The sequence below is a fragment of the Bombus pascuorum genome, chromosome 10, assembly GCF_905332965.1.
Source record: "Bombus pascuorum chromosome 10, iyBomPasc1.1, whole genome shotgun sequence".
NCBI classification, from domain to species: Eukaryota; Metazoa; Arthropoda; class Insecta; order Hymenoptera; family Apidae; genus Bombus; species Bombus pascuorum.
The window spans coordinates 12,202,777-12,230,603 of record NC_083497.1 but is presented as its reverse complement, the minus strand read 5'-3'; the positions used below and the strand labels follow the sequence as shown (position 1 = coordinate 12,230,603).

The 27,827-nt window shown below is 49.0% G+C and overlaps 1 protein-coding gene across 4 annotated transcripts in view; it reads right to left on the bottom strand.

The window, feature by feature from the left end:
* Positions 1-27,827, bottom strand: part of LOC132911176 (protein tiptop) — an 89,738-nt gene that overhangs the window by 22,412 nt on the left and 39,499 nt on the right. For 3 of the 4 annotated variants that reach the window (XM_060967589.1, XM_060967591.1, XM_060967590.1), the window contains one exon: positions 12,777-12,908. The exons of the other annotated variant lie outside the window; for it this stretch is intronic. In XM_060967589.1, the coding sequence (XP_060823572.1) occupies positions 12,777-12,843 (67 nt within the window). In that variant the 5' untranslated portion in view covers positions 12,844-12,908. The remainder of the gene's footprint in view (positions 1-12,776; positions 12,909-27,827) is intronic. 4 annotated transcript variants of the gene reach the window in all.

Genomic DNA, 27,827 nt, shown 5'->3' with positions numbered 1-27,827 from the left:
CTCGGCTGTCCGAAGAAAGCTGAAGCATTCGACGGCACACATCCGCGCCGAAAGACCGTGGGGTGTGGTACACGAGGGACGAACGTTTCGTTGCAGCAAGAGAGCGACAGAGAGTGTGTGTGTGTGAGAGAGAGAGAGAGAGAAAGCTTCGATCCCCTTTCCTTTGCCCCCTTTTCGCTCCGTCTCGTTCGTCGTAGGAAGGATCGTGTGCGTGCGAGCGAACAAGTGCATTGGACGGAAGAACGGAGAGGAAAAAGCCAGAGAGAAAGCGAAACAGAGTTGGTGAGAGATAGGGAATAGGATGGAACGAGCAAGGGAGAGAGCAAACGCAAAGAGAGAACAAGGGGGATCTAAAGAGGGTGCGAGGGAGAGGGTAGCTGTTTCATCTGTCACCTGCAGACGCCGCCTTCCTTTCCGTCATCGTCCCTCTCAGCCGAGCGGCAACCACCCCCAGCGACCCCCTTTAATAATAACAACAATAGAGCCGGACTAGCAGCGGTCGGTCGACGCGGTGGCATGTGGACTGGGAAGTGGGGACACAGGGGGTCGGAGGGCAAGGGCCAGGGGGCAGGAGGCAGCAGAGGGTTGCACGGGGAAGGAGCGGAGCGTCGGTGGGACGGTACGGGTCACAAGACGGCCGTGTCACGTCCGCTTCCAGCCTCGACCCTTCTCCTCGACAGGTCCACCCCGCGCGTCAACTTCACCCAGGGATGTAGTGGACCACCTTGAGTTTCGCCAGCGTCCGTACGTTCGATACCGTAGCGCGCGCAACCACGCGACCACTTTGTTCGTCGAGCTGCCGCTTTCACGTTCAGCACCGTCTCCGCGCTCATCGTCGGTCAACCTTCCAGCAGCTCGCGTTTCGCTCCAGCGTCAGGAAATTATTCGTGCAACGACCTACCGTACCCGTTGCATCGTTGCGACACGGCATCCTCGTCCGGCGTCGAACGTTCTTCGGACAGAGAAATATTCGTCCAAGCACCGAGAAACGAGATCCGGCCCTGACTACCGCGCACAACCCTTTCCTACCCTCTCCCTTTCTCTCTTCCTCTTATTCCTTTTATCATCGTTCGTTCGTCCGTACGTCCAGGCCGGTGCGGACCGTCTCTCTCGCGACCCTTATTACGCGTCGCTGCTCGACTTCATCAGGGAAATGTCGCGGCGGTCTCTCGCGCGCGAGCATTAACTTACGCGCACAGCGACCGCCGGCCGCGTTCGTGCACGCTACGCGGCTATGCTAATGTCCAAAAATGACGCCGTGTGCGTGGATGCATCTGCAGTATTTCGCGATAATGGCCTCCATGCTGAATGGTGGGGATGAAACCCGCTCCGGGTTCGTACAACGTAATACACCGCAAAAATATAACGCCGAGCCTCCTTTTTTGCCTTTCGGCCTGCGTGTACGTTTCTTTCTCGTGGGCCGCCCCGCCTCTCATCTCCGCGAGTATATCCACGAACACGAAGCGGAACGCGAACGGGTCGGACGAATCGAAAATTCCAAGAGTCAACGGAGCGAAGAGGACGGTTAGCACGATGGTCGGTGAACGAGAGAACGACGGACGATACGGGACCAGAGAGTAGGGGAAAATTCAGATCGCGGACAATGAAATAACTCTTTCCGGAATATACTTTTTGCCGGGTACTCGGTGATTTCGCGCTGATTCGTGACCCACGGACGCGTCCAGAGCATTAATCGTTCGTAATTTCATTCGATTTAATTACCTGGCTGGCGCGCTCGAATCGAACGAGGCATTAAACCGTCCAAACCGAGTCGAATGTTTGCATTTTAATACGCGCCGCTGATGTTCTCCGTTCGCGTACACTTTTACGTTGCCTAATGATAGACGCGTAACGAGCGCGACGCTGCATCAATTAACGCCCGATAATTAGCAGTCGGGATACGCGGTTCGCGCGACCACCGCCTATCAGCATTTTTCCTCCGTTCGCCAGCCTCCGTTCCAACGAACGTCCATCGCCGTTGTCGAAAACCGCGTCCGACCGAATCGCGCGATTTTTATCCGTACAAAGTGTAAAGATAAAACGGAACGAGAACGAGGCGCCGAGCAGCAAGGGCGCGACCAAGAGTGTGTCACAACCGCGTCCAAACCAGTTCAAGTTTTAGCCGATCGATAAGGTCGTACAAAACTGAAATAATTTGGTAAACGTATAGGCGCGTGCGTTTAACGTCATCCTGTGCCGGTTCGTTTCACGCCGCGCCTCATCGCAACGCGTCGTATCGCATCGCATCGCATCGCATCGCAACGCGTCGCGTCGCATCGCGTCGCGTCGCATCCTTCCTCTGCCCGTTCTCATTTATTTTTGTCCCGACTTTTTTTCCCCTCGTTCGAAGGGTAATCCAATCGGGAACGATGATTGAATTATTAATTGAATGATGCGCGTGTACGAGGTCGCGCGCGCATTTTCGCGTGCACGTTCTCTCTCTGTCGTCGCGATCGAACGATTGTTCACCGCGAATCATTCGACGGATAGCGGCGTTTAACGTGGCTGAAAAAAATGTACGTTTAGCGATACGTCGAACGATCGATCGCGAAACGCCAACCATCGATCTCTGCGAAACGATTAACTCTACCGTGTTCGCGGTTGATGTGGTGGATGCGTGCGAAATGTACTTTCTATTTTTTTTTATGTATATATATATTTTTAATCCTGCCACAATTCTTTTTAAACGATATAGTTTTCTATATCGTTTAAAATCTCCCAGCTATATCATCCTGAGAGAAAGACAATCGATGTTTTAAGAAAATTTCCCTGCAACTAAGAAACTTTCTAAAGATAGAGAGATACGAGTCGATCCAGAACGACCTAAGAGAACGCAGGAGGGTTAATCGTATCTGTCGTAAAACTCATCGATGAAGAGTACCGGTCAACTATGATGACATTTAAGATGTGAAATTTGTAGTGCTATGTTTGACGGCTTGCCGGAATTTCCCTCGAATATACTTCGCGCTTTTTCATCGTCATTTCGATCAATTTTGATATTCGTGTGATTATTTTGTCGTTGATTCCATACACGCTGTTTACGATCGTATAATTCAAATTTTGGAAATTTCCCATTTAATTCGTCTGAAATAAATATCGTAAAAATTGTCGTATATATCGCAAAATTTCTATGTTTCAAACGTACTGCTATTATTTATCCGTCGTGAACGTTACAGGATTTACAAGTATTTTAACGATGATTTCGATTAATCGGATTAATTTCACTGCATCCTTCTACAGTCACACGACTTCCGCGAGATTCGTAGCAATACGAGCATCTCGCTCAATTTTTTCCTGTTTCTTTTTCTCGATAAAATTAAAGAACAGCCGTCAGAAGCCGAGAGAAGAAGCTTTGGAAATTGGCGCGAAGGTGGGTGGAAACGCGAGAGAGCAGAAAAAGTAAGAGTCGACGTCGGGAAGAGGTGTACGGCCGCGAAAGGAGCTTTGTCTCGATCGTTGTCGGCCTTGAATAATCTCGTCCTCGGAAATTTGATCGACACCGGTCAAACGGGTCGACCGGACTTCAAATACGCAGGTACGAGATTCTTGGCTCTTGGCTCTTGCCTCTCTTCTCGTCTCTTTTCTTTATACCATCTCGCTTTTTCTTTCCCCTTCTCTCTCTCTCTCTCTGTGTCTCTGTCTCTCTTCCCCTGTCTCTTTCTCGATCACTCAACATTTACGCGAACAACGTCTCCGGGTCCGACTTCTTCCGTCTCTCGTTCCGTTGGAAACGAACACGTCGGTTAAGGAGGAGCGTGTCTGCTGAGGTCGTCCGAAGACGAGCACCCTGGAGAAGCAGAAGAACGACAGCATCGATCCTCCTCTTCCTGCAGGAGAGAAGCGAACACCGAACGAAACGAAAAGGCACAAGGCCGGAATAACTCGGAAAGTGTCGGAACGATAATCTGACGGCAGCAACGTGACGGACGGACGGGACGTCCACTTCGCGTCCATTTGCTTCTCCGTTCTCTCTGTCTTTCTCTCTCTCTCTCTTTCTCCTCCTTTTCTCCTTCCTGCTCCGTCGAGCCCCTTTCTACAAGCGCGCGCGTCCTACAGCTTCCCGCAGATCTAGACAAGCGTTAAACGTCGATTAAACTTCGACGACGGACACCTATGTGCCTTTGAAACGCATCGCGCTCAACGTACGGAGCATCGTTTACCGATATTCGCCTCGCGAGAGATCGGACACGATTGTGTAACGTTGCTCGATTCGAGGATGCAAGAATGCGCGAGATAAGCGCGTGTAACGTACACAGGTGTGCACGTACAGTGGTCCACGAAAGTATTTCGCTGCGTTAATCAAGTTTAAGTTTAGAAATTCCGGGATACTCGTTACAGGTGTACGTCCGTGTCTCTTCTTGTCTCTTCGTGTTTAAATCTAACGAATTAAGGTGAAACTATTCGCTAAGAACGCTAAAACGATTTAACGGTATAAATAGATCGATAGATTTTTGCGGAAAATGTCCAACTGGATCGTTGGAACGTTACGAAAAATATGGCGTGGCATTTAAAGAACTAAGAGTCATCTCAGCATCCCAAGAAGTATAACGAATTGAAAAGTCGCACTCTGTTTCGGCTGTTTCGAGTACAACGAATTTTCTTTTGCCGACTAACAGTGCCGTATATTTAATTAAACGATCGATTATCCATTGCGTTAATGAGTCTCGATATTCGGTAGAACGGTACGAATTTGGATACGAATTTCAGAATTTCTTACGAAATACGTATCTTTCGTTACATCGGCGATGAAATCTCTGAAAAATATTTTATATAACGCATACGAGCTTATACAAGGCGTACAAACTTTCCACGGTAAGTTCTCGACACTTTCGTGAACCAGCAATGAGCCGTGATTTTATTAATACGTTTGATAACGATAAAAAGAAAAATAAACGGACGAATGAAAAAGACTTATCGATGGAAAGGTATGCATAGACACAAAGTTTGGCGAGCCAGCGAGAATCACATGGAACGTAAAGTACGTAGGTGATGTGTGGCGAAGCACGTCGCGGACGAAACACGGGACAGGACAGTCCGGGATAGGACGGGACGGGGCGGGGCGGGATCGAGCCGAGAAACCCAAGCGGGGTCCAGTGGTCTTGTTTCCGAATATTAATTCCAGTCCCGTCATCTCGAGTCGTCGTCCGAGTGTGCGGGACGAGACGAAAGCCAGGTGCATCGAGACGGATCGAGGTCGTCACGACGGGGATATTAATTGCGATGCGTCGCCTACGAGAGAGAGGCGAAAGCGAGGTCTCTTCGATGGCTTCTTCTTATTCCTACGACGCGATGTCGCGGCGATTGATTCCGACAAGCATAACCGGACAGCGTGTAATCGGAATAATTGACGTCGATGGAAGCGCGTCGAACGGAAAACGATCGCGTACCGATTCGCCGTGAGTCGCGAATCGTTGCTATCTGGTCGACGGAGGTGAATGTAAGAGCGAAGCCGGAAAAGTAGAGGCACCAGAAGCAGCTGGATACTTTTGACGCGAAGCTCGAAAAGCCTATTGTGCGTTCGTTTGAAAGGCACGGTTGGGATCGGTGGCCGCGATACCATCTAGCGAGATCGAGCGTCGTCCGTGGCCACGATCGCGGCGAATTAAGAACGACCGGAGGCTACCGCGCCGCCCGCTGGCAGGTGCTTGTGGACCGTATTATTCGCCGCCTGCTTATCGTTCGCCCTCGCATAAATTCAAGCGAAAGAACACGCGACTTCGCGGCGAGAATCGCGATCCACGAGTCGCGACCGTGTTCCTGCCGCTCGTTCCGCGAATCTCCCTCGACGTTTCGTCCAACGCCTCGTTTCAGTCGTTTTGTACTTTCACCCGTCGTCCGCGCGAATTTTTCTTCGCTCGCCGAACGATACTCTGGCCATACTCCTTCTGTCACGGTTGCCTCAACAGTTCCGTCTGTTCAATCTTTTCTTCTGTTTTTCTTTCTTTTTTTTCTTTTTTCGTGTATTATTATGTATATTTTTAAGAGCAATAGTCACCGGAACGAAAGTTGATGGGAACGCGCATTCGTTGTTACATTCTCTTACTCGTCTGATACAAATTTCGTGAAGCGTAGTGACGTCTGTCGTAATTTCTGTTGGAAAAACTCGAGAGAGGTTTGGCTAGGATAGTTGCGCGATTATTGCTCGAAGATAGGAAAATTGTATTTTTCATATTGATGTAAGTTAAGACTTGGAGAATATCTGGATTTAGCTGCGTATTACAAATGTTAAACGTACGTTGCACGTAATTTCACGATCGATCAATCGATTAATTTATTGTCTGCCGTGACACGTCGTTATGACTCGACGGAATATAAGGAACTCTTTGTATCATTAATCGCAGAACAGTATTTTATGATAACTAGCAATGAACTGACTTACATCATTATGATTCTTAACCATCCAACCGAAGGTACGTCGATCACGGTTTGCAGATAAGGTCGAGGCCCACTCCATGGAAGCAGATCCAAATCTTGGTGAGAACAACTGTGCGCCCACTGTGAGAAGGGTGAAAACGCGTCTATTAAACCGAACACTAGCGTACTTCTCGTCCGTTCACGTCATGCAAACATCGACTCGTCGATCCTCGGCGAATCACGAAGCCAGTCGGGTCGCTTTCGCGATATCGCTTACCCGGTTTTGCCCGGTCCTCCTACGGTCGTCGACGGAAATAGACGATACGCGTGGCAATAAATATCTCCGTATTATAATTAAGCCGCATCCAAGAACCGTGGCATAGGCGTTATGTACGAGAGACACGCAGATAGATGGACGACCGAATGTACGCGGCGCATCACGGTGTTCGTCGCGAGCTCGACGAACGTGTGAGAGGATCGACGGTGTGAAGGAGGCAGAAAGGAGGCGAGGAGGAGGATCGGTGAGACGCGACGAAGACGAAAAGTCAGAGAGCCCGAAGAGTCGAAGAACGAGGAGAGACAGGCAACTTCTTTGGACGCGATCTCGGGAACGAAGGCGCGCTTAGCAACCGTAACTCGTCGTAGTTATCGGTAGTGGACAGTTATATCGACGCGGTTGGTTGGAAGCGTACGCGCGGATGGCGTTTCAGTGGCGCGCGGCATCGCATCGGCGAGCTACGAGCGAGGAACGAGCACGGCCTTGTCAGCCCGTCCGGCACGTCCGTCTGTTGCTCCTTGAGTGGCAGCGATTCATTCCGCTCTCCTTACACTCCCGTGTACCGCTCGCTCCTACCGCTTCTTCGAGCCAAACCAACCAACAACACACATCGATGCACCAACGCGTCTCGCGCCGACTCCACTTGGCCGCGTCAACGTTTTACTCTCGCTCGATTTTACGTTGCATCGGTGCTACACTGTATGCAAGTAAAGTAAGTAAGTACACCGGATTCTCGTATTTTTCTTTTTCTTTTTCTTTTCCTTTTCTCTCTCCATTTCCTTTTTCCGTTACGGAACGATCTCTGTCTACGATCGAACTTTCGTTGAACCGGTATTAGGTAGACGGAATGCGCTCACAGTACGAAACGGTTTTAATCGTCGAGAAACCCGTTCTCCGTTCCTGATTAATTTTCAACCTGGACATTTTGCCAGATACGACGAGGCGTAATTGAAAAAGAAGAAAAATGCCGATTCTTATGTCGCGGTATAAATTGCCGATTAATCAACGTCCCGCGGTGGCGTATATGCAAACGCACAAGCTAGAAAACGAGATTATTAATCGATTGGTAAACGTGAGATCGCGATCCAGATAATCGAGCGCGCGGATCGTCACGGCAAGGTACAAGGCCATCCAGTTCCTCCAACGCGTGGTCTAATTATGTATTTGTCTACGATATTCCACGTCGTCTTTGTTATCCTTGGCGCGATCGTAATCGCGTTCTGGACTTGGTGGTCGTCGCCGGCAAGCCCGGAAGGATGAATTCAACTGCGGTCGACGATGTCAGCCCTCGCAGGTCTCCGTATAGTCGCTCGTACTTTCCTCCCCAGTCGCGACACGACAGTTCCCGAGCGTACAGTTTGGCCAGCAGCCGCAGCCGACTAATATCTCGTTCTTTTGTTGCGTTTCGCGACAATTCGCCTGCCTACGCTCGCAACGAATTTCAGGCTGATTATTCGGGGCGGTGGAGTGACGTCGGTTCGCTGGATTAAAATGCTGCTAGTAGGACTACCCGCGGAAATGCGAAGGGAGAAACTGTCGAGAGGGAGGGAATATACGGCGCGCTACCCTCGGGGAGTACGCAGTTGCTTCTTCCGCCCTTCCTTCCGCCAGTCGTCCGCCCTGTTTCCTCTTTTTCCAGTTTTATAATCGAAGACGACGTATCGAAGGCGCGTCCATTCGGATCAATTAGACGCGACGCGAGCGAACGACACCCGCGGCGAGAGCAACGCACACGTAGCAAGTGCCAGGGCTGTGTTGCGCAATTCAACTAATATTATTAGCGAAATTTTACGTGTCGCTAGTCGAAGAGAATTAAGTGCTTTTACAAAAGCAACTGCTGCTCCGGTTTCGCAACTTTATCGTTTCATTAAACGCAGTTACTTCGTGATATAATTACAAAAACACTTACGGCGATTACGTAACACGATGAACGTATCGTCGAAACAGTTTCGAACGTATCGACTGAAAATTAACCACGGTATCTTTTTTTATTTTCCCGAAAAAATTAAAGAAAAGGAAAATTCGATCGTTGCAGAACGAGAGATCTTTTACTCGACTGCCTCGAGCTGCAACTTAACGCGGTCGAGTCTCTTTCAGGGGTAACCGGAGTTCGGAAAAAAACCCAAGGTAAGCATATTATGTAGATTCGTAGAAAGATGCGTATTTATTCGTCAGAGTTCTGTCATGGTAGACCGATGGTAGAAAGTTGCTGGGGGGTGGACGCTCCAACTTCCTGATTTGCATTTTCTCGAGATGGACGGGTGGAGAGACCGTGTAATCGAAGAAGGAACGCGACTTTCGAATAGCCGATTAACGATTCGCGGCTAATGAAATAACAAAGAAGCCTGCGTTTCATGAAAAGGGAGAGGAAAAGATACTCCGATTCGAAAAAGTTTCGCGTCGTTGAGTTTTCCCTGCTTATAAACGATTGTCGATTCCCTGGACTATTTCTGATGACTCGATGACATTATGATCGTACTGTTGCGCTGCAACAACGATTTTTATTTGCAGCTGTTCTAAAATTGTTGTTCCTCGATTTGATAACATTATCGATTGGCAAAGTATTGTGGAAGAAAGTTCGAGTGGCAACGGCACAACTAGTATCCGATGCGAAGAAGCAGGGAAATGGAGATCGCGCGGTGTGTTTCTCCGGTAAAACGTACGAGGAAGCTCGTTCGTCTGCAATGTGTTTAATTGTTGCGTCACGTAACGGAAATCGCGACGATCGAGTGGGCATGTGATTTCTGATGCATAAAAGGAATGTTAAATCTGTTCGTAGATGGGAACCAGCGTCGACGGTGCAGAGTGTCTCGCTAGAGGGAATACAGTTTCGGAAGCTAAAGAACGACGATAGCTCGTGAAAGACGAAGAAGGGCTGAGAGTCGGTCGTTAGCGCGTTTTACGGCGGCATTAAGCTTCTCTTAAACGACGCACGCAAAGTGCTCCTTTCCACACCCCCTGGCGGTCCTTTCTCGTTCTACCGCCGCCCGTTCGTCTCTATCTACCTCGTCGATGCGCTAACCGTTTCGGTTCACCGCCACCCACCTACGGCTACCGGAAAGGTGTTTGCTATCGCGCGAAGATCGTCCCCGAGTCGTTCCGCTCGATTTTCTCTTTACTTTCGTCGCTACTTATCCCTTGCTTTGCACGCGTTCGCTTTAGAAAACGGTGCTCGTAAAGCGCGAAATCGTAAAGGGAATCGCGAAGAAGCTTGAAAACCGCGAGTGTGCGAGGAAAATGGAGAGGAAAAAGCGACGGAGGAAGAACCGACGAAAGAGGAGAGTGCAAAAGTAGAACGGAGAGAAGAAGAGGATCGGAAGGGGAACCGAGGCAGAACGATAATCCTGAGGAAAAGTCGAAGAAATAAGAACAGCGTGTGTCTTCCTCCTACGTCTTGTCTTTTATCTATTTATTTATTTAACCGACGTAGGTTCTTCGGTATTGCTCACACGGTGAGTGCTTCAAAACGAAATAAAAAAAGAGAAGAGCAAACAATAATTTCAAGCTACGATTTTTATAATTTCGTCCGAGATAGTATGAATACCGTAAGGGAGGTTACGCCTCCGCGAATGCAATCGACGATAACGTTGCTCGCAGTTGTTCGCAGTAGAAAGTAATCTATCGATCGACGATCCAAGTTATCCGAACTAGTTCGGTGCATACAGCGATACGAAGAAGTTGTCTTCTTTTAACGACTATCGTAGGAGCACATAATTTAAAAAGTTGGAGAATTTCTGCACGACTAACTGATAGAAATTTTGACGTACGCTTTTATGTGGCGATAGGTTTATCCCATAAGTAAACGTACAATATATAATATATCGAGGGGAAACGTCGAGGTCGTATAGAGAAAGAACGAAGGAAAGTAGGGAAGAAAAAGAGGCGTGAAAAAGGAAGGAAGCGACGAAAGAAGACACTGGCGTGGAAGTAACCAAGAGATCGTATAGAATTGGACTGGCGACGAACAAAGTGCGGGATTGAACGTATCCGCGACAGAGATCAGACGTCGACTGGTGGGCGTGTATAGATACATATAACGCGGGCAGGTAGACAGGTAGGTACGCGTGCGGCCGTAGAAGAGGACGGGGATGGATACGGGGACGGGATTGGAACGGGAGAGAGGTGGAGAAAGAGAGCAGGGGCGAAGGGTGAAAGAGGCAGCGGGTGCAGGAGGAAAGGAGGGAAAAGGTGGAAGAGGGAACGGAGAACGCGGAGGGCACATAAGTCCGGCGCTGACATCGGTGCAACCCTCGCGTCGGACTCGAGTATCGACAGATATTTAAATGAATATTCCTCCGCTGTTAGGGATCCGCTCTTTGAAATCAAAGCAGAAGGTACAACGGTTCATTTAGACGTCCGCCGATATCCCGCGCCAGCCGGACCGTGGATACAGGATTTCGCTTGTCACGTCATTCGAGGGTTATCGCCGAGACCGGCACGATTCCCTGCTAGAGGCTATTGGAGAGAGGAGTCGCGTGTCCCTCGACGACCCCGTTTGTCCGGCACACGCACGCGGACTTGTACTTTATCCGCGTCGGTTATCCGCTTTCGAGCGACGCGATCGTTCGATATCTCTGCCCTGTCTCGAGCGTCATCCAAGGTTCTAGAACGCGCGCGCCATCAAACCTCTTCTTGCACGAACTAGCTTTCGTCGCAATCTTCCGTGTTACGGGACACGAGACCCGTCTGCCCTCTTTTCCTGCCACCTGTTCCGTATGCGAATTAATACGGCGTCCCAGGTTGAAGCGGGAAAGGGCGAAGAATATACGCGACAGTGGTCGCTTTAGCGTCCACAATGCGGGATCATATCTGTACGTTTATCCGATCAGGTCGCTTCTGTTGCGTTTATAAAAACTCGACTGCGTGAGTATCTACGATCGAATAATTAGCGTGTATCTATATTTTCGGATTAATCAGCCAGATAATCGCATCGAGAGCCCCGTGAAAGCCCAACCTATCACGACGTCTTACTAATTTCGTTTCCTCGACCGTTTTCGTATCGATCCTCGTGATCGAAGATCGTAACCGAACATCGACCATCCCAGTCATCCATCCATCGACGTCGTAGATCTCAAGCGGCGACTTCCGTTCTCGACGAAGCGAAAGCACCGATACGAACGCCTGCGTCTGACCGCGTTGTCGCGCTCGGGCCCGATTATCGCGCGAGGTTCGAACGAACGTGGATACGCGTTATCGCGTCGAACGGACAGCGATTTCCCATCAAAACATGATTTCGTTGGATAGCTATTTGCGATCGAGGTATCGTAAATCAGCGGCAAGAACGCGCGCCGCGTTTACGTTGGGAACGAAAGGCGAGTCTCGTTCCAGGACTACCATCGTCTCTTTGGTTTGCGCTCCGTGGACCGATTCTCGATAGAAACGAGCGACGAGGATCTTCCGTTTCTTGCGACAATTGCGCGCAGCGCAACCGGCAATAAATCTCTCCGGGCATTTCTAATTTCTCTACCGAAATGCACGCACGGGCGTAGAACGCAACACGCTTTGTGCGACAGCGCCGCGAACTACCATTTCGACAGTTCTTTCTCTCGACGTCGACTCGTCCGAATAAAGAAATACGCTCGACTCGGTCTCTACGCGATAACAGCGTACGATACGTATTCTTTTAACCTGTTAACCGGATTCTGCTGTAATCAGGGAATCAAGAGTCGATAAAACGAGTAGAAGATCTCGAAAAGCATAATTTATTTCCAGTAAAAATAGAGCAAGGACGGCGATTTAACTCGTGTTTTCCGGTTAACAAGTTAACAACGACCTGCCGTAACTTATGAACCAACCATCAAGGGCAGCGAGAGGAAGAGCAAAGAAATGGAAATGATTTAGCTGTAGCCGATGGACAGTTTCACACGCTATGCAGTTAGACGTGGATACAGCGAAAGAAGGACGCATGCAAGTAGATACGTACTCGTAAACGCGTTTGCATTGTCTTTATACCGATCGAAGGTCAGCGATACGGACGTTCGACTGTCAATCTAGCAAACAAGGATGGAAAGCATAGAAGTAACATGGAAAGACGCGAGAAGCGCGTACAATTACTACGGAAAAATAAAAATGCGTGCAAACGGGAATGCGTGTGCGTGCTCGTGCGTACTGCGCTACGTGCGTTTGCGTGGGTTAAGATATTTACCGGTAAGATTATCGCCGCGTTGCTGCGGCCACCGAAAAGAAGGCCTCGGCTGCTGCTTGCTGCGCATGTCTCCCGTCCGGTGCGACGGCTGCGGGCCGCTCGCTTTTCAAACGATCGGAGACCACTACTTACCTGAAAGAGAAAAAGTCAGAATAGTCAGAAAAATTCGTTGGTCGACGAAAACTACGATTAACGCGAGCCCAGATACAAGAAAAGAATTTTCCACCCTCTTTGGCTGTGTTTTTCCGAACGATGGGCGAAACGGCCGAATCGCGTCCCCCGCGCAGCCACAACCAATTCCCGACCCTTCTCTTATCCACCCGTTACCAGCCATCCTAACCGGCCGTATATCTTTCCACCGTACGCCCTCGAAAGCGGCCGCCTTTGTTTCAGATATTTATGAGGCGTTTTAATTCGCGCGCCGCGCCACGCCGCGTCACCCGCCGTCGCCCGACCTCGGTACTCGTCGGCCGTCGTCGCTGCTACTCGACTCTGTTCGTTCGTACTCGACCGTATTCGGCAGCGCGTCGTGACCGACCAAACGACTAGCGCGGCAAGGGGATGGCCGCGTTAAACCGCTACCATCGGGGGATGAGGAGGCATAATAGGCATAAGGGTGCTCCGATAAAGCGGCAACCGAGCTCTCTTCCCTTCACGCACCCCTCGTACCCCTCTCCGCCGCCCACACCACCCTCTTTCCAGACGCAGGCCATAAGCGCGAACAAACTCTCGCTCGTATATCTCGGCTGAATGGTTTGCTCGTCGTGCGGCGCGGCGCGACGGCTTCTCGGCGTATCGCCGGGCTACCATCGCGTTCCCTTTCGTTTCTCTTGGTCTCTCTCACTCTCTCTCTCTCTCTCTTACTCTTTATTTTTCCTTCTCTCGTCGCATTTCTCGTTCGTCGCGAACCACCGCGAATAACCGTCGAGCTTCTCAAATGGAACCGAACCGGATCGAAACGCGTTTCTCGTCGCGTCGAATTTCAAACGAACGATATCTGTCTACGTATTCGTTGGTTCCGAATCGTTGATCGTTAATCGATAAAAAGGAGAGACGAAAGGAGAGAGTCTTTGTCTGTTTTTCCGTGTCGCGACGTTCTAGAGAGAAACGGTCGCGAACTCGCAGCTACTCCTCTTTACGTCGTAGTCTGTTGCCGAGTTTAACGGCAACAGTACGTCACCCTGTCAGCCCCTTCGCCCCTCCTTGTCCCACGCTTTCCCTCTCTCGCTTTCCTGTTTCTCTCGGCCGTAACAGGGATCTCCGATGCTCTTTCGTTCAACCTTACTCCGTTTCTCTCTCCCTGCCTGCCTGCCTCCCTCCATCCTTTCGTCCTCGTCCCTCTTATTCTTCGTAGTGCCGCGTCCGCGCGCCGTCCTCGTCGCGCTTTTCTTAACAGCCTTCACTCTCTAAAAGCCTGAGCGTGATCTATGGCAGGACGTTGCGTCACACGGGGAACAGATGCAGTGCTCGTATATTACTCGGCCATATCTAGCGGGCAAACGGAGAGAGAGAGGAGAAAGGCGTTTCGAACAGGGGTGCCAGGGGGACGGTATCGCGTTCGACGAAGATCGTTCGACGCCACGTATAGATCGCGATTAATATTCCGATAGCTTTTTTTCCGCTCGATTTCTAACCGAGTCGAGCGACGAAGACAAATTCGGGAAGAAAAAGCGAAAGAGAAAAGAAGAAAACGCGTGAACAGTTGAAGAACAAGGAAACAAATAAGTAAGACTAGGAGAAATCAAGCAAAAATCGAAGTCGATTCGTAAAAAAGCGTGATAAGGTAGAGAAGGATCGGAACGCGTGAAGAAGAGGAAACGCGCGTTCGTGAAAATGCTAGCCAGCTGTCTGCGCGTACAGACAGGAGGGAAAGCGGAAGGGAGAGAGTTGGGAGGGAGGCTCGAAAACGCGCGTCGGCAGGGTAGACACTTGGAGAATCCCATAAATCAGGTCAGGGTTGGCGACGGGGGTGGCTGCGCGGCGGTAGTTACAGAAGGGTGGCCAAGGGAGCGGAGAGGAGCTAAGGGAACTCGCTGCGACTCCGAGAGAGCCGTTAGGTAAAGGTCGACGCACAACAAACCCACGCCGAGGACGATGAAACGTGGCGCGCATGCTCGTAAAACGTTTGGCGCCAATTCCATTCGACAAGACGGATCGGTGCGTCTTTGAAAGAACCAACGTTACTCATCCGACTCGATTTTTAGATGCGCAGTCACTTTCGTCATCAGAGAGATACACGCGCGTTTCAAAAATTCGTTGCGTTAGCCTTCCCCTATCGCGTTGTCTTCTATGTCAAAGTTTACAGGTTTATCGTTATTTCCTGTTTAAATAAATAAATAAATAAATAAATAAATACAGAAACGGGGACGCGATTACCAAGGTATGTACACATGCTAACGCATCATCGAATCGAATCGAGTCGATCTCTTTTCCGCATCCTTTCGCAACTTCCCACGTTTGGTGTTTCCAATTATTTGAATTATTTATAACGTGACACGTTTCTATATTTAACGACATATTCCCGTTTTATTTTACTCGCAACATAACCTCCGGAACTTTATAACTTTGTAACTCCTACATTTAGTTTCCCCTGTTGTGTTACAGGGCTAACGTTCGTTGGTAAATAATAATGACAATTAAAATTACGCGAATAAAATTATGTGAGGAGATCAAGGAGGGTTTTCAACGACGTTGGAAAACACCGACAACTACCATATTACTGCAAGACTTTGAAATTGTTTACAGGCTTTGAAACGAAAAATGAACGTTTCGAGTGTTTTGTCCAAAAGTTAATCGGCAAAAGTTGGTTATATCTTATAGGCGAGAACGAATAAGAACGAAATTCTTTTCACTGCTTTCAGGTGCATAATCAATTCCTGTTTGCTATTGTAAAAAGCTCGATATATTTCCTTAAGTTAATCAAACGCACGATATTTTGAAAAGTTGAAGTACGCGATTAAATTCGAACGCACAAAAGATTCCGCTATGATTCCTAACATCTTCTTAGACGAGACGCGTTCAAATACATTCACGAGTATCGCATAAACGTACAAGAGCATCTAATAAATATTCCCAAGTCCCTACACACAACTGTTACTTCGTCGCTCCTTCTTCGATAACACTTCGTGACCACTGTAATAACGCGGAAGGCAAAGATCGCTTTTCTCCATCAATCCCAACCATCGTTCTTCTCGATATACGATCGTTTGGAGAACTATCCACTGACCAACGCGTATAATACGAAAGTCGTAATAGATACGTATTACACAGGCACACAGACACATTCCTGATGCAACGAACGTTTGACATACTGCCGTGTCATCGATTCGTCCTTTTGACGAAATGAACGTGGAATTCGAAAAGTGGCGGGTAGGATACTCGCGGTCGATACTCGCGAGGTTGCGGAGAAACGCAAGGGATGGGCGAATGGCAAAGAAGAGACAGGAAAAGAGGGCGACGTTGAAGAAGCTTCGGAGGGACCCCAGATGGAATCGGTGCAGTTTGGAATATTGGAAAACGTCGAAACGTGCGAGAAATCGAAGCGGAGGGGTGAGAAGGGGAAGTGGAGGCGGCAGAGTGCGAGCAGGCCACTATTTATGACGCGTACGTGAATTCTTGGAACAGCGGGGATACCGCGTGTTCGTGTCACGGCGTCGTCGAAGAAAGAGAGCGACGGAGGTTCACCGGGGAGGGACTCGACTCGGTGGAAAAGGGGCGACCATCCCGCAGCTCCGTTGTACCGTGAAAGAGCGAAGCCGAAGGAAGGCGCGCGACGAAGCGTATTCGTAGATTCGTCGTCGACGAATCTCGAGAATCGAACGTGTCCGACGTGGAAACGTCCGTCGTTCGCCAACTATAAAGGTATCGGAAGAGATAGAAGAGGCCGAGGCACGAGACAGGAGACAGGAGAGAAAAAAGCGAGGCTTCGATTGATTCATTGGACGCGCGTGCCTGGTTTCAAATCACCAGAATAGAATCCGTTGCCTTTGGAATGCCAGGCTCACGGCTAATCCATCGAGCGTCTTTATTGCTCTGCGACATTTATAAAACGCCGGAGAGACGAGGGCTCCCTGCGATCGCGCCCATTCGTCACCGATTATAAATCGTCAAGACACCCTTTTTGTCGCTCCGTGTCGTCTATCCTTCTCGCGCCGAGCGTTCGCCGTTGTTTCGCTCGGACGGTCGGTTCGGTCACGGTTTTCGTAATTTCTGCGTCGACCGCGGCGATCGCTTTCCAAAAATACGCAAGCCACATAAGAATCGAGGAAAAATAACATTCTTTGCAGCCTCTCCGCGAAGCAACTTACGACCGACGGATTCGTAAATTTCGAAAATACGAAAGGGAGGTGGTGGTTTCCGGATAAGAGAAAAAGGGTGTGCCTGTTTTTTGTCGAGCTAAGGAAACCCTGGATCTTACGGCGGGCGATACGGTGTTTCAACGTAGCTACGAACAGAGAAGCAAGATGTATTTGTAACGAACGAGGACAGGTATGTTGTGTAGGTCTAGGCGGTCGAAGAGTAACGGAAGTAACCGTGAAAGCTTGATACGCCGCACCCCGTGTACCTCCCCTACGAGCGTATAGCGAAGATAAGGCTCGCTCGTTGCGTCGAAGCGTCCCTGAGCGACCGTCCTGGAACGTCGTGAACGTCTCGAAACGTATACCGATGCTTCGACCCGAGTCCCGTCCCCTATTCTTCCTTACGACCACCGATCTCGTTCTCCGGAGCATCGTCGACTCGCTGCCGTAATATCGTGCCTGCTCCTCTTGCCGCCGTTATGCCGAGTTTAGTTCGTCCATAGACGAACGGAAGCGAGAGCGCGAGAGAGAAGGCAACGCACTCGTGAAATCCTGCCGTCTTCTTCGCTCTTACTCGTCGTATTGCCTTCTTACCAAACGAGAGAGAAGAGCGCAGAGGTATCGAGGATAACGTTCGCCAAGGAAAATAGAAACGTCGGTATATAGCCGTGGTCGGAAGCCCGTTTAATACTCGTCTCGATGGGCTAGGGTTTTCAGTAATTGGCAAGTTAAACAGCTCCCCGGTATGCACCTCCCCCCCCCTCTCTTTCTCTCTCTCTTTGCCGCGACTTCTTCTCTTTGTTCTTACCCTTTTCTCCACGCTTGCCTCGCCTTTGCGAACGGCGAAACGCACTCTGCTCGGGCAACGCTCCCCGATACGCTGAAATTTTCTTATCGCCGAAATACTGTAATCCCTACGCGGGGAATAAGATGCTTTAATTAGGCGGAGTCGGGCCGCGATCGATTTCGAGAAACTCGCTTCGAAAGAGTCGAAAATGGCCGGGCGAAACGAGCGAGAACTTTGCTCCGAGGAAATCGAAAATGATGGTAGAGCAAAAGGTGCGTTTCAAGTGGAAACGATTCAAGATAAAAAATAACGATACATCCTAATAAAGTACTTGCAGCTTGTCCGCTTGATGATTACCGATTGGCTGCGCGCTGTACGCGTGTCCCATTAGGTGAACCGAACCCGTTCGAAGCTTTCCTTTGGACAGGACCGGGCGAGTCGGAGCAAACTCGATTGGAAAGAGTGTGCGGAAGAGACGAAGAGCGAGAAGAGCAAGGAGAAAGAGCAGGAAAGAGAAGAAAGTGCGGTAGAATGAAAAGAGATAGTGAAACTGAGCGAGAGAGAGAGAGAGAGAGAGAGAGAGAGAGCAAGTGGCGGCAAGAGGGGGCAAGGTAAGTAGGTATAAAGGAGCGTGACTGGACGTGAGTTCAATACGCGGCCCTCGAGCACAGCTGTCACTGACATCGCCGCAATTCGAAACTGACCACGACAGCTAACCTCCGTACCGGCGGACCACAACGGCGGAAACTTATACCAGCCTTCCGATTGATACGTCCTGGCCACTCACCATACGCCGAAGGGGACGGATTAGTTGGCGGATGGCAGCAGTCTCCTACTCTCTACTTCTACGTTCCATACTTTGGCCCTAGAGGTCTGCCTCTTCCTTCGCAGCGAATCGAAACGGCCAACGTTTGCACCTTTTTCTCCAAGTGACACTACGCACTGTTGACCAGTCGTTGGTCGACCACTAGATTCCAGAGAATATATCACGAGTAGTACGCGCTTCACCCTGACGATCAGCGATTTGGACAAACGCGAGCGTCACGCGACTAGAGCGACCGAACGACGAGCAACGAATACGAATTTTGTCAAATTTTGCGATTCCTTCGGTCAGACGCTACACTCCCAATACGATGAAATTGGTATCGTAAAACGCTATGCGGGTTTATCTTGAGTCATCGTTGATCGAAAGTTGAACAATTGTACACGATTTGCTCCACGACTTTACGATTCACGATTCAATTAGACGTAATTAAGTATATATTCGTAAGAATCACGCGATACAGGGAATATCGTATTTGAAAAGACTGGAACGCATCGATGAAGCTAAAAATGGTATTCTTGTAATTTTCACGAAGGCACATGGTCGAGGATCGTTGGTGTTTTGCGATATCGTTACTACGATAATTGTATCATCCAGTCGTCGAACTTGACGGACGGAAAATACTTGTTTTCCAAAATCGCCCTGACGAGTCGTCAGCGATAAACGTATGCACGAATTACTAGCACGAGTCGTCGTGCACAAGTTGGAAGCATTCGGTTGGTTGGAAATGGTGCTGAAAGAATGAGAAAACACGACGAGAGTGAGCACAGAGGGCAGCCGGCTGTTTAATAGGTGAACAGCAAATAAGAGGATTCGGAAATAGCGCAGTCATTGTGGGATCCCGCGAGCGAGAAAGCTTTGGGCCGCGGTAGGTAGTCATTTCTCGATTCATCGAGGAACGCGAAAGGCAGCGAGCTAATAAGGGCCGGTACGATAATAGCGAGCAGGAAAAAAGCTACGGAAAGAGAGGACGAAGGGAGAAAAGGAATGGATGGAACGGAGCGAATGGTCGAGGGACGAACGAAGAAGAAAACGAAGTCGGAGGTACTTGGAACGAAGACGGTCGATCCTTGGTGAGAAGGGCGAAGAGGTGATTGATGGAACGTCAGTCATGGTGCAGCCATCAATCTCCCGTACCTATACCTTTATTATTTATTATCCTTGCCGCTACGGATACTTTGCTTCAGGTACATCGTACTTCTCTCTTCCTCAGATTCGTCGGTATAGCCCCGTCTCGGTTCGTCGCTACGCCCGATGCATCGGCGAAGCCCAAAGGCCGTCCAGTGACGAAGCAACCTTCCAGCTACGGATCGTCCACGCGTCTATACAACACGGTGCTGCGTGTACTCGCGTTTGCGAAATCGTCCCTCGCCCATCTTTCTGTAGCTACACGTCTCGATATTCGTAGTCGGAAAATTTCGCAGAACTCTTTTCCGGGCTGTTCGATCGTTGCTAGATCTCCGTTCAGGTGAGACCGATCGACGCTGTCCTTTATTCGTTTCCGAATATTCGATTCTCAAGAAATAAACGACACGCCGGCTTGCGGAGATTCATTGGTCGCGAGAACGAGTAAGAAATGCGTGAAATTTCTGACAAAATCTAACGTCTAACATGGCAATCGAAAACTTTGAAACCAACATTCTTAACGCGAATATCTCTCAAGCAAACCATGTAACCGAATTTTATAAGAAGACAGCTTCGACGACACGCGATCCATCGACAATGCGTATTTGGGAAATACAACTTGTCGGGTCTTTCTGCCCGCCCTTGCGATCGAAATTAGATCTGTTGCCGAATTTTCAACGCGGTAAAAGCAGCGCGAGCTATAGTTGCCGAGTATCGTCACCCTCTTCCTTTACAAACACGCACGTACGATTCTCGTGCGTATGTGTACGGACGAAACTCGCTGCGCTCTCGCCCCTGCTGCGTCACGAAACAAATGCGCTTTCAGCCAATCATCGTGGCCCGCCGTCCATAAGGATGATGATCACGATGACGATCACGATGACGCGGTGGAAGATGACTCGTCGCAGCTGTCAATCCACCGGGGCTACAGGCAAACCTCGAAACTTGGTTTCCACTCGGCTACGACCATTGTGCTTCGGCTCGAGCGAGCAAGCGCTCGTCTTATACGAGACGAAAAACGTGAGCACACTTTCTATTAGATCGTCCAATAAATTCGTATCGTTCATTTTTCTGCTATTTAAACGCTTTAAGCTGCTTTCACACTGAGATACGAGTGGTAGGCGTATGGCAGGCTGCGTACGTATCGCGTGAAATTCGACATTTTCTTTTTTTTTTTTTTTAAGTTTCGTCCATCGTCTTCGTTGGAAAAGTATCGTTGTCGAGATACGCGGAACGAGTATGGCGAGATACCGCGTCTCGCGAGAATCGTCGTGTGAACGCTTCCATCGGTCTACTATATTCGGTGTCTATGATACGCGTATCTGCGCTATGAAACCAGTCATAGAACTTGGACGCGTTATTTTAGATTATTCGCACGGCATTGACTTGAATGTAAGACGCGGGAATAGTAGAAAAAAATTGCACAATAACCGGAAGAATCTAAATGCTCGCGATTCATTGATTTTCTCCTCACGAGTGTCTTCTCTAGACCGCGCTTGATCTTGCAAGATTGATCATCTTGATCGCTCTATTCATAAAACACGTCATCAAGAGTATAAACTCACCGCGGCATAAACTTATCGAACGACCCAATACTGTCTGCTTTCTGCAACACTGCGTTGTCATCGAGGATATCTCCGAGACGGACGAAACCGATCGTTGTAAAATTGATTATTTCGAGATCGATCTGTCGGAGAGCGCGATTTTCCATCGAGCGTTCGCTCGAAAGCACGGACGTCGCTCGATTCTTCGACGACAAACGTAAAAAAAGAAAAAAAAAAGAAGAAGGAGGAGGGGGGCGTGCGCTAAGAAGGCGAAAGTCGAGGAGAAGGAGGCGCGCAAAGGAAGGAAGGGTGGACGGCATCAAGCAACAGGGGCGGAAAAGTTGACGGCTTAGACGTTTTAAATTTCTCGGGGCATTCGAGAAGACATCGAGCAACTCGATCTTTCGAGCCGGACGCCGGAGATACCTGCACCTGAGCCTCTTACACGTTTTTTTTTTTTTTTTCGACCTTTTCTTCTCTTCCAGCGCTAAACAGGTTGGCTACCCGCGGCCACACCAGGAAAACACGCAGATCCGCCCGGGCGAAATTTTACGCTGCTGTGACCGCGACCAGCTAGCGCGTGTTCTATTGAAAAATCGTAAATACCGCTGCGATCGGTTGAAACAGACGCGAGAACGTATTTTCCACGCGTACGTGTTCGTCGTTGGGATACGCGTACCGACACGCTAGACACGACGATGTAATGAATTTTTCACTATCTTCCGGTGGAAATAAATCGTATGCCGGGTTGCGGGTCGTTAATCGCTAACGCGGTTTAATACGCGGATCGACTATCGATAATTAACCGGCGACCAAGTACGCCAGGTGAGTCGGTGTTACTCATTAATATTTTAATTATTCAGAATCGAGAGGCGCGCGTGCGGAGTTAACGATCGTGCGCGGACGGATTAGGATTTACATGATTTGAGGCAGGTCAAGACCGGGTACACGGACGAGCGTTATAGGTATGCGTAGAAGTGGGCGAGAGCGGCGGCCACGGGCCTCTGCTTCATTCATAGTTAAACGCCGCTGTTTATGAACGGGAATACCTATTATGTAATGCATCGTCGGCAACAACGAGTCTTTTTATATCCGCCACGTGGCCGAACGCTGGATTACGCGTTCCTTCTGCCCGGTTCCAACACTTGCGAGCTACGCCGCAGGCTAATCGACGCCGATATCGACCGCTTCCGCGTCTTCGAACCTTACTACCGGTGGCTACCGGTCCTATCTTCGCCAACGATTCTCCTTGCATCTCGATTCGCCGATCCGATGATTCCTTCGTGCGTGAATTAGTATTCAAATTCATAATCAACGTCCTATCAGGAAATATACGACGTTGTAACTTGCCACATGTTCAGCCTCGTAATGCCTATAGCGTTTGACTAACTCGACAAGCAGCGGTAATCGTCCAGCTATTAAATTCTAATAACGCACGTACCTCCATCGATATATCGTTCGACAGGCGATCAAGAAATCGTGATATCACGCCTCGTTACGATATTATCTTTTTAAACATATACGTACCTTGGTATATTGCGTATTTTCCTATTGTGAGCAAGTACGTATTCCTAACGTATTTTTCATCGACGCAAGAAATGCATAAATAATTGTTCTCGGGGCGGATTGGTTGTGGTTGTCGTCGAAACCAGAAAGCAAATTACGACGATCGATAATTCCATTTACAACGTCACGTATCCCGATGATGATAGAGTCGGAAGATGCGTAGACAGTGTTGGAAGGTGTCAGGGGAAACCTGAATGCCGCGTAACAGAGTCGGACGAACACGCATTAAGATCGATAAGACGAAAGAAAGAAAGAAAGACTGTCGACGATTCGTCGATTTGATTTCGTCATGGCGGAATCACTGTGCCGGTTTCCCAGCTCCGACTGCTAACGGACGAGCCAATTATTGTCATTTTCTCTTTCTCCGAGAACGGAACAAACGATATCCCTCGATCATAATTATCGATACTCGGACGATCGATACGTTCGAATTTACGAGGTCCTTGAAACGTAAACCGATCACCGATGCGTGGAAACGGGTTAATTGGAATCGTACTCGCGCGATCGATGAGAATCGATCGTGTCGATACGGGAACCCGTCGTCTTTCGCTCCCCTTCAACGACGATCGATAAAATTCTGACGAATGGCATTCCGTGACGAGGCTATATAAGATCGTCCACGAAATTTCTCGCCGAAGAATCGGGGTTACACGGTCGACGAGCCGGTACCACGGAATCGTAAAACGATCGACGAAAAAATTATTATTTGAGCGTGGCGATCGAACGTTCGTCGCGATGAGATCTTCGTTAAACGTACTACGCAACGATAGACGAATTTCTCACAGTAGCTTTGATCGTTACGATGATAAAAATATTTTTTTTTTCGATATCGTTAGCATTTAGTTATAATTATTATAATTTAGTATTACTTAGTTGACGGGCTGTAGCCTCGCGTGTGTTACTATATTTTCCTACTTTGCGTAGTTATGCTTATTCTAATGTATTTTTTCCTTCGCAACAAGAAATACACGAGCGAATATTCTCCGAGCGGATTGGCTGGATTTGTTGTCGGAGACAGAAAGCAAATTATGACGATTAATAATTCCATTCATAAAATCACATATTCTAACGATGAAAAATATGCTCCGTTCACATCCATTACGCCGCATTCAGGTTTCCGTTGACACTTTCAAGAGTGACTTTAGATTTGCTGACTCTATCATCGGGATATTGATGATTTTCTGAATTATTCATAAAAGAACAGATACGAAAAAGAGCAGAATTAATCGAACAAGATACAGATATGAAGGTGCAAACGAAAAAGCTGGTACAGCAAGAATAGATCGACTTCGTTTTGTATCTATCGATCGATCCGAGGAAGAGATCGACTCGTTCGACGAGGCTGCATAAAATGTTTGACGTTTTAGGAGAATCTTTGGTGGATTACGTAGATCGGTAACGAGCTTTTCCTCGAGAAACTTCTCAATGGTAGAAAAATATGATTATTTGAGGGGAAAACAATGGAAAAGAGGCAGCGAGATTGTTAGAAGAAAATCGCGTCTCTAACGATTCTTTCCTTAAACCGATGGAATTTTCTAAGAATAGAAAATGAACCAAAGAACGGAAGAAAGTTCAACAAGCTCGGCGATCAGTAACATCCGGCATATTAATATCCCGCAACGTTAACAACGATGCGAGCGTCGTGCTCGCCGTACGACGACGCAACGTTCGACGCACAGTCGATGTTCGCCGCTTGCCAGCGCGCCTATCGATCAACCTTGTCAAAAATAATCGATCGACTTGACGAGTCTCAACCAAATCCCTCGTGTCGACGAGCCAGACCGGACGTTAACGCGAACGTCCAGCCGGGCCGATCGGTCACGAATTTTCATTCCGCCCTAAAACGGAGTCCATCCGAGCTGTACGAGGCGAACGTAGATCTAGTAACGAGCACTATGCGAGGCTGGGAAGGAAACTTGGCGAGATGATACAGGGGCGAGAGGAGTACACCGAACTTTGTACAACGTATAGGATACGTACCGCGTGTAAAAATATTTTTTTGTAAACGGAAGCGTGTCGAAACGTTAAATTTAACTAACGCGTTATACGCGTTGGTCATCGTATTCTACAAGTACCGGTCGCAATTTTTTTTTTTCTTTTTCATTCTTTTTCATCGGAATAAGCTACCTTCTCATCGTCTTCCTTTTCGCTGTTCGAATCGTTGTGTTCGTAAGAAATGATAAAATGAGAATACGTTAGGTCGTCGGAAACGTTTCTTTCGTCTCATAAGGTGATAACAGATGAAGAATAATTTCTGTTTTATATTATTCTATCGAATCAGGTATGATCCGTTTCCTTATATTTCCGTTATTATGTTCGTGCATAATTCAATAAATTAATATAAAACAAAGAACATTGTGCGTCTATTATTTCCTTACGAAACGAAAGAAACTTTTCTGACAACCCGACACCTTTCTCACAGTGTATTTGTACACCGTCCACTTTCCTACAAACGCATAATCCAACAGACACGGAGAGAAGGCTTGGAACGAAAATACGCTACAGTGGAAAAACGTTTGCAAGATCGTAGCGAGATGGAAATCCATTGCAACCGATAAAACGTTGCTTTCGTTGGAACGCCGCGTATTAAATTGGAAGATCAAGGTTGCACATTGTCGCGCCGATGTCTATCCCGCATTTACGTTTTCCTAGCCCGTGAATCCTACACAACCTGCTCGTTGAAAGGTCGATCGCTTCGAGCCTCGCTCGACTCCACCCAGACATCGTTCTCGCATCCTTCTCGTTTTGCAGCGTCGTTGGTGTTGCACGTCTGCGACGGTGGCAACGACAACGACGACGAAGACGACAGCCCGACAACTTCTCGCGAAGGATCAGTGTCCTCGGACCAAGCAATGCCACTGCCACCCCTTCCCACTTTCTTCCCACGCAACGAACCGTGCCGAGCCGTGATTCACCGGTTTACACGCGACTTCGATACCGTTACACGCGTGTTGGCACAGACGGTACGCGCGTGCAGCTACAGAACCGAGAAACCGTGGTGTCGCCGCCTCACCGACAATAGACCGCGTTACGACGTGGTCGCTGTCGTTGCGAGATCCTAGCTCCTCCTCGGAATGCAGTTCGTCGTGTCGCGAGGGAACGCAGGATAAGGGGGAGAAGCTACGGATAGACAGAGAGGGAAGAGACAAGAGAGTGATCTACGTGCAAGTGGGTGGCACTCTCGGCACGTATGCACGGCGCTGACGTAACATGCACGATTATTATTCGCTGTTATCACCCGGCACCGTGTTTCACCTATAACGCGCACACGCTCTCGCCTTCCTTCAGCTACGACCATAATCTCTCGCCTTTCCTTCTTAACGCGCAAAACTCGCCAACCAATTCCACTCGTGTAAGTTTCTTTTCGAGTCCATCCGTGGTTTAGACTCGATGTGCTTTTTTTCACGATGGCGCCGCGACTTGCATTCGCGTCGCGCGTTCCTACGATTCCTTGGGGACGATTCGCGCTACGGTCGAATCACGTGCGGTCAAGCACCGGTCAAAGTCGCTTACACGCGATTCGGTAACGGCATTAACAGTAGGCGGTTCCGGCCAGACGAATGACAATCTCTGAAAGACGGTGCCTAGGTTGACGCGATCTGACCGTAGCCGTGATCGTTAGTCCGAATCAAGTTTTAAGATCCTCTCGTATATTGGATTATTAGCTTCTTGAGCGCGGAGCAAAATTGAGGAAACCTACGCCTCTCTTCTACTTCGAACGGTAAAACTAAGAGACGATAACGTTCTGTTGAAACAAAAGCGGATGAAACACCTCGATCATGACATAACGTTGCAGTACGATAATTAAAAATCGTATGGCGTGTGGTACATTTTAAAACGTGGCAGTACCTTTCCGTCAATCATCCGTTTTTGTAGCCGCATACAAGGAACGAAAGCGGTACAATTTCAGCCTGTTGTCGGTGGAAGAAATCGCACCGATAACGCATCTTACGCTTCACGGCGATTCTTAATCCGACGATGGTTCGACTGTCCCTGAGCGAGTGCACCGATCGCGAGTCTCGAAAGGGCGAATTTCGTATTTGGTGGCGGTTCCGGTAGCGTGGAACGCGACGTTCGATCTCGAGGGGGATGATTCATCGAATGCCGTGTAGACGGAACGACTCGATCGCGTGCGAGAAGTAAGTAGCTGGTCTCGGTACGAGAGTACGGTGTAGGCTCGGCTCGATCCCGAAATTAAAGACGGTTCGTGTAACGGGTGGCGGTGAATCGCGGAGCAAAGTATGTAGGTACGGGCGCGGAGAATCATCAAGAATGATTTATGGCGCAGCCATCGCGGGGACACGCGCGCGCGTCGCCAACGCGATTCTCTCTGTCCGCGCATAGCAGAATACTTGTGTCCTGCGAAATCCGGAGAGCAACGACGCGAGTAATCTAACTGGTGATTCACGGTGGAATTTTTCCGCTCGTGGCAAGAGGCGAGAGAAAATTTATCGTCTATCGCGAATACATAAAGTACGTCGTTCGCGTTTCCGGACTTCTTCGAGCACTAACTGCGAGATATCATCTATTCGGGCCGCGATCGTCTACGTATCCACGGCGATGGATGCAACCGACCGAGCAAACGGACCGCGAAAAACTCGGTGAATTTTTCGAGCTGGCGACATTACGGCGAACACAGAGTCCAGATAGGGAGAGGGGAAGAAACAAAGCCGAGCGCTACGAGACTCTCTCTCTCTCTCTCTCTGTATATTTAGATGGTTGTGCAAGGAGAGTAAGTTACGAGCCGTCCGGCGACGTCAACTTGGCAGTTTCTTTGATCGATGCGGCGCCCGAAACGCTGCCGCAATCCCACGCGAGAAATTTCCGAAAAACTTCTGGAAAACCGCGAAATCGCCAGCAATTATGTACGCGGTGGAACCGGAGAATACGAGATGAAAGGGGAAAATC